Raw genomic sequence first — 7,521 nt, forward strand, 5'->3', positions numbered from 1 at the left:
ACAAGGAGAGGAAATGGATGTGCAAGGAGAAATGTGCAAGGAGAAAGGGAAAAAGAAAACTAGGTGGGTGGCTGAGGAGGAAAGGACCACTGAGCAAGTGAAGAGGCACGAGAGGAAGAGGAGGAGACCACAGAAGTTGAGATAGGATCTCCCCATCCCCCACAACTCTTCACTCAGTTCTGGGAGTACTATTGTTCCAATACAACGACTTTCTGATACAATAACATTACCCCCAATATTTCATGAAAGTGTTAATCATGCCGTTCTGACAAGGAATTAAAATGATAATTTTTGAATTGCACATCCCTGCTTGTGGCTTATCTCTGACCTCTAAATCCTTTTCCTAGAGGACCTGCAACCTTACACTGCAGCATGTGGAAATTCATCCACAAAACCAGGAAATCTTCCTTTAGAAAAAGGCTCCGGCAAATCACATCTAGCCCATGCTTTCATTCCTATTGTGTCCTTGTATTACAGAAGAGTCATATTCCCTAATATGCTTCTGCAGCATGGGAAGAAAAAACTTTGCTCAGGACACTACATATTCACAAATGACAGAAATACACGGAGACCATACATACGCTGGCAAGTTTGTTGTTTGGAAATTCCTGCAATTCACTAAAATGTTAATTTGCACTGTACATGTTTTAATGTATTCCTTTCACAAATGAAATCATAGGGTATGGTTTCCAAAAGAATTGCCTCACATCCAATTTCGGGGTAGGGGCAAAGATCAAAAGCAACTTAACTGATTTGTGATTGCAGCATAAAGAAAAAGTTAATGTTATGGGGAAAAATTCCATGATTTCACGGGTTGTCTTAAGAGGGTGCCACAAGACTCTTTTCCCCCCATACACACAAAGCAATACACAGAATGAACTGTGGTTTCTGAAGAACTGGCGCTAACCACTCTCTCCAGCTTAGCAATGCAGTGCTGTGTTTTACAACCAGATGCACTGAGATGGCGATAAACGTGCGCTTAAACACAGATCTGTCCTACTCTCCTAGAAAAAAAAATGTGAAGGTGCCCGTTTTTAGTGGTTAAACAGGCTCACACAACTATGAAGTGCAGAACTCTCCCCAACCAGCCACTAATATCCATGCAGCCCAAGGACTTTCCTCCCAGGGGAGGTCACTCCTTGTATCAGAATGCAGCTTGATTTTAAAAAGCACTTGGGGAGAGAGACAAGCAGCAGCAAGGCAGCTGCTGCTCACTTAACTCAAACACCCCTTTTTGCTGTTAAAAATCGAATGCACTCACTTCTTTCTACATGACATTCAGACATGCCATCATCACATCAAAAGAAAACCTTTTCTGAAGTTTCTCATCAGAACCTTAACTTCCTAGGATATACATTCCTATAACAATAACAAAAACAAAAACCCATTTAGGCTCTCTTAAGTAACATTAGGGCTTTTGCACCTCTTGCTGGATAGCTTTGGACAGCCCTGTTTTCTCAAATGAGAGTATGTTAATAGATTATTAATTCTGAGGACTTACTTTGCTTTGTCAGTAAAGCTACAGGTACAGCAATGGCAGTAATGAGAACAGCAACTGCAAGAAATCCCAATAGATATTTTGCCACCGTCTGGAAGCAAACAAATCAAAGTTAGATGCATGTTGTATATGTAAAATCCCATGTATTTGCAATGTGTATTCAGCAGTAATACGAAGCTAATGGCTGGGGGATCAAATCTAGTCTACAGCTAGCCTACCATCCAACTGTGCCCTTTTAATGAAGCTTTTTACACTCCAAGGTCAACCTAACTGCAGCCTTGATTTTCCTTGCAGTCTCTTTCCCAGGTAATGCAATCCACTAGTGGCCTACAGCAATTAGAATCCATGAGTTCTACCCTGCTGTTACTATTAGAGCTAAGACTGAACATTTAGAGCAGAGAAGCTACTTTGAAAATGCTCTCTCTGCACCAAATCATTACCTACCCTTCTTCTCCAAGTTGTCTCCAAGTTTGGAGCAGAAGTAAACTAGGCAAGACTTTCATTGGCTGGTTCTTTTTGATGCCTCCAAAGCTTCTCTTTCACTTTTAAAAGAATATTTCCTGTCCTTTGACTTTAAAAATAGTGCTTTAAAAATACAGTGGTGATGTGTTAATAGTGGAGAAAGACAGACAGCTGAACCAGCATTTAATTAATTGGTATGTGCATCTGTCATTCAAATTGTGAAGCTGGAGTGGGCAAAGGCAAAAGGAAGTGCTGTTTGCTCCTCAGTGGAAAAACTCATCATGGATTCTCCTTTTTATATTATCAGACAGAAGTCTAGCAGCACCTTAAAAGCTAGCAGAATTAATTTCAACCTAAGCTATACTTAAAAGTAGGAGTATACATAATGAAAAAACCAGCCAAAATTACATGCAGAAATCACTGGTTCAGCTCATTAAAGCAGCTCCAGAACGTTGAACCAAATCCGGAAAACTAAACTGTAACAAGTCTCTCCCACCAAAAAAGTTCGTGTGTTTCATTTCTGTTCATAACTTCCAGTAGCAGGGAGAATCTGGGTTCGTCTAATAGGGCAACAGCTTGTTTTCCTGAACAGCGCCAATCAGATCCCAAGGGGAGACAGACCTTACGTTATTAATTAACATGGCTGGCAGGAAGGGGGAATGAGACCAATGCGGGTGAGTAATGTTGCTGCACTGCATTGGTTTGGGTGCACTCCTACTTGGGAATGCCCCGCAGTCACTGCTCCACCCGCAGACACTCGCCTTCTACACATCCGTTGTTGAGTGTGTGTGTGTTATTGTGCTTGAGGAAAAACTCAGTGGATCAATAGTTTAGACTAGGAAAGGGACTAACGGTTGATGCTGTTTTTGATTGTGTGAAAACAACTGCCCCAAAAACTAGTTTCCCTACCTCTCCTTGAACAAAACAGTGTGCATTTGAACATGTGCGGCCACCACACACACAATAGACTGAAATTCATGAAAATAGAAAAGGGGAAAAAAAGGATCAGTTCCAAGCCAGCAACAGCCTACCTTGAACAAATTAGTAATGGAACAGAATTATTCTGGAATCCTAATAACTAATAAAAAATCAGTAACTAATAAAACAAATGAAAGTCCCTCTAGACTTTTTATATGATGTTCATATTTATGCTTAGTACAAGAGCAAAAATATTTGGTGGCAGAAGAAAAAGAAAACTTGGCTCACTAACAAGTCTAGTTATTGATCACTGGTATACAAGTTTAATAAGCATGCTGATTCAGAACTGTAAAGCTCTGATATGGATGGCCATTTGGAATACAATTATAAGCCAAGGTGATGTGACCATAAGAAAGAAGGTGCTACAACCCACACGGGAAGCTACTCTATAAAAAACCATTTCCCACACAATGCTCTGCCCACACTTTTCCATCCAAACAATCACTGTTCATGTGGCATCGTGGAACAGGGCTCGGTCACACCAGATGAACTGAGGGGATGTTGAAATTTAACTGGTGCTTTTATTTTAGAGCTCCTCTACTGCGTAACATGGACTCCCACCTAAGAACCATTTGCCTGGCCTGCCAATCATTATAATTTTCTTCTCGATACCAACAGCACAATCTTCTGCAAAGTCACTCTAGCCTAAGCATACTGAAATCAATGGTCTTGGACTAGAGCTCTGCAGGGGGCTGCACTGGGTCATGAAAAACCATCTCAGAACCTTTCACCACCCACCGTGTATGACATCTGCTCCAGGAGAGGTCAGCAGATGGACAGGGCCAATTAAGGTAGCTACTGAGTTTTACAGATGGATTACCAACAGGATGCAGGTTTACATGCTCTGCCACCAAAAAATAATCATCCAAATCATTCTTCAAATATTTTATTTACTCTGACTTCAAGACATCATAGGCTATTTGCATTTCTTCTGTGGAGGGGATGTTTACCAAATTACTGGAAATGATCGCTTTAATGTAATAAATACAGCCTTATAATAAAACTAACAGTTTCTTCCAAAGAACTGCAACCACTGCTATTCTCCTACAGTATTTCATCTTGCTTTGGGATTTTATGTGGCCACCGAAGACAGATGCTGGAACAAGGGTATGTAACCCATATGCTGAACAGAGGCTCACCAAACTGTTTTGCATCTCCCTTGCTCCAGGGGTGCAGTCTAGCTGGGATGGGCTCAGGTCATGGCTGGGTGTCTGAGGAGGTCCCTCCTTGTACAGCAGGAATGGATGGAAATTAGAATCTGGAGTCTAGTGGAAAGGTCGAGTGTAAACTCCACCACTGCTATCTTTGTCACCCCAACAGGCTCACAGTGTCTTTGAAGATCAAACACTGGACAGGTATTATTTTTATCCAATGCAACTGCCCTCTTAAATAAATGCATCAAAAGCAAAACCACTGCTTTGCATACTGACATCTCTAAAGCAGCTTTATTTTAGTTTCATATTTCTATGCACAAGATACATATGTATCTCATGCAGTGTGTCTAGTTTTTGTCCCCTTCCCCCTCTCTTCTGTCTGCCAGCAAACTAACAACTTCATAGGCAGACACTGCATTTTTTTAGTGCAGGTCAAAAAAGTTGCCTACTTTTGCACTAGAATATCAGCTCACTTCCAATTGGAACTGGGAAGCTGAGATCAAAACAGTGAACACATTTTCACATATGAGGTTTTACTTCTTTTTTTTAGTATCGAGTTTAGTGTTTACTGCTCTGTCTTGTTGTCAGTGCCTAAAACTTTTAAATTAGTAAATAAACTGAACTAGGTTTGTGTTTAATACTGCAGGCCTATGCAGTGTTAATACCGAAAATCCTGGCAATGAACTCTACACATCCTAAGATATAAAAGGCAAACCGTGTTGCCGACGACTTACTTCTTATCCTCACGCAGACGCAGTACACGGGGATAAGAAGCAAGTCAGGGGCAAAACAGTTTGTCTCTCTTCCGTCTCCTTGTGGCTGCCAGAGGCCCAGGAAGACCCAGCACGGCAGAGGGAAGGCTCAGCATGGCGGCAAGGTTCTCCCAAGTGGCCGAGGGGGGCAGGGATCCCCACCACCTCCGCAGGGCCTTGGAAGCAGCAGCCCAGGGGCCAGAGAAGGGAGTCCCCCAATTTCTTCCCAATCCTTCCCTTGACTGATGCCGCAGGGGGAGGCACAGAGGGGAAGTGCTTCTGAGCCATGCAGCTGCCCAAATCTGGGTGGAATGGGGCAGCTGCAGGGTGCAGGAGTGCTCCAGGCCCCTTTCTGCCCCCCACCAGCTGACCTGCCCTCCTTCACCCAGATGGGGTGCAAGGGATGGGGGCAATGCCCTGCCTGACCACCCTGCATTCCCCCACCCAGATGGGGCACGGAGGAGGGGGCAATGCCCAGCCCTCTCCCCGTCAAGATCAGGGTACAGTGGAGGGGGCAATATCTGGCCCGGGCCCCCTTCTCTCCCTCCACCAAGATTGGGGTGCAAAGGAGGAAGCAATACCTGGCCCAGGCCTCCTTTCCCCCTCCTGCCAAGATCGAAGCGTGGGCTTGGGGGGAAATGCTGCGTCCAGGCCCCCTTTCCTCCTCCCGCCCAGATCAGGGTGCGTGGGGGAGGGGGCAATGCTCCGCCTGCCCTGCCCTTTCTAGAGCCCATAGTATTTTTTCCCAAAACGGGCTTTGTTGCTAGTCAGTCTATAACCCACATGATTTCGACGTACATTCTCCACACAATTTATCTCAGGCTCACAAAATCTTATGCCACAATAAATGTGTTAGCCTTTAAGGTGCCACAAGATTCTTTGTTATATTTGGCTGCAGCAAACTAATGGGGCTGCCCATCCTGAATGTACGTTAGGTTTGTTCCTGTGATTAGGGGCAGGATACCACTTACAAGACACTTGGGTGTCCCCTTCATGACTTTCATGTTATCTTCCCAGAGGATTCAAATGCTGGCCTCAGCAACAAAACTGCAAGACACTTTTCGGTACCACTTTTAACTCTTTAATTTATGAGGTTTATTTATTTCTTTGAGTGTTGGGATTCAAATCTGAGCCCACACTCCTCGTTCCAGGATGTGAGGAGGCGACTGTTTGAGTTATCCAGTGGCTAGAGAAATGCACTCTGCACATGCTCAGCGGCAGCGCCCAATCACTTTACATTTGTGGGCCCGTCTGCACAACACAGGTATGCACGAAGCTCAGGGGACCGAACAGGCGTAACTTCAGCTCCCTGGCGTGCGAGCTGCTGCCTGCGCCTCTGATGCACATCAACAGGGAAGCCCCACGGCAGGCTGGAAACCTCGAGGCTACCGAGGCGAGGACCTTTTCGTGCCTCCGGCCGGGCCAAAGACAGGGTCGCGCTTACTGACCTTCATCGCTGGAGGTTTGAGGCCGCTTCGTGGCAGCAGGCACGGAGGCGAGGAAGAAGCAGGCGCCCGGCCCCTTGCTTGCGCGCGAAAGACTTCGGAACTTGCACGAGCTCTGTCAGCAGCGGCGAGTTAAAGATTAGCTCGTCTCCCAGGAAAGAAGCGAGGGGGGGGGGTGTGGAGCAAAAAAGATGCCCGGGGCTGCCACCCTCCCCGGGTCTGAGGAGTCACACGGTCGGGAGCGGCGCGCAACGGCCTGGGGGAGGAGTCAGGCTGGGCGAAGGTGTTGGGAAACGGCAGCGGGTGGTGGTGGGGAGGGGAGGTGTGTGTGTGAGAGAGAAGGGGGCAGTCGTGCAGTGTGAAGGGGAAAGGCGGGGAAATGGAGGGGGGGGCTGACTGGCGGCGTTCTCTACTTTGTGGGGAGCAAGAGGCCGGCAGGCTTGAAGGAAAGAGGGAGCCAAGGAGGCTGACCGTGCCCAGAAAAGAGCGCGCGAAGGGCTGGGAGCGTGGGGCGGACGCTGCTCAGCCGGTGGAGCTTGTGGCGAGAGGGCAGAGGCTTGCACTGGGAGGGCGGGCGCCGGCTGAACGGACCGGGTCTCCACCCTGTGCCCACAAGTTATAAATAGGCTCGTGCATTCCACTTCTGTTTTTGAATTAAAAACAACAACAACAGGGCCTCGCTCTGCTCAAGCGGTGGCAGACTTGTCTACTGGGGCTTTTAAATGGGGAAAGGATGGCAAAAATCCAGTTACGTTCTTCCTTTGGAAACCAGGTTTATGGGGCTTGCTGCCGTATAGTGGTTGCAGCCCTTTCTGATGCATTTTTGTTCGCTTTGGAGTGGGATATAAAGCGCAAGAAAGGTGGGGTGCGATTGTCAAGTGGCTATTATAAAGAGGCCAGATTAAAACAACCTGGAAAGAGCCAGACTAGGATCTGGGAGACCCAAGTTCGAATGCCAGCTCTGTTATGCTCCAGACAGCAGCATTGATTGGTGTTTTCCGCACCTCTTGGAGTGTTTCCCAACCACAGTCCATTTGGGGTGGTCATTCCACACTGATGGTTTTTATGTGGATTTTCTGCATGGGTGTATCCTACATTCCATTACAGACGGTTGAGTTTTTGGTAGGAGGGTTCTTTCTTTTCTTTCTTTCTTCCCTGTGTTTGTGTCTATTGAACGCCATCCATTTGCACATGCACTGTCTCAACTCACCTCTGGCCTTTGATTGGTTAGA

General features: G+C 46.3%; 1 protein-coding gene across 1 annotated transcript in view; it reads right to left on the minus strand.

Moving 5' to 3' along the window:
* The window catches only part of DPP4 (dipeptidyl peptidase 4), a 68,959-nt gene extending 62,392 nt beyond the window's left edge, over positions 1 to 6,567 (minus strand). The window contains exons 1-2 of the mRNA XM_054970609.1: positions 6,293 to 6,567; positions 1,502 to 1,589 (exon numbers count right to left, since the gene is read on the minus strand). Coding sequence (XP_054826584.1) covers positions 1,502 to 1,589; positions 6,293 to 6,298 — 94 coding nt within the window. The 5' untranslated portion in view covers positions 6,299 to 6,567. The remainder of the gene's footprint in view (positions 1 to 1,501; positions 1,590 to 6,292) is intronic.
* Between the last annotated feature and the right edge of the window lie 954 nt (positions 6,568 to 7,521).

Source organism: Eublepharis macularius, chromosome 2 (assembly GCF_028583425.1).
Source record: "Eublepharis macularius isolate TG4126 chromosome 2, MPM_Emac_v1.0, whole genome shotgun sequence".
Classification (NCBI taxonomy): Eukaryota; Metazoa; Chordata; class Lepidosauria; order Squamata; family Eublepharidae; genus Eublepharis; species Eublepharis macularius.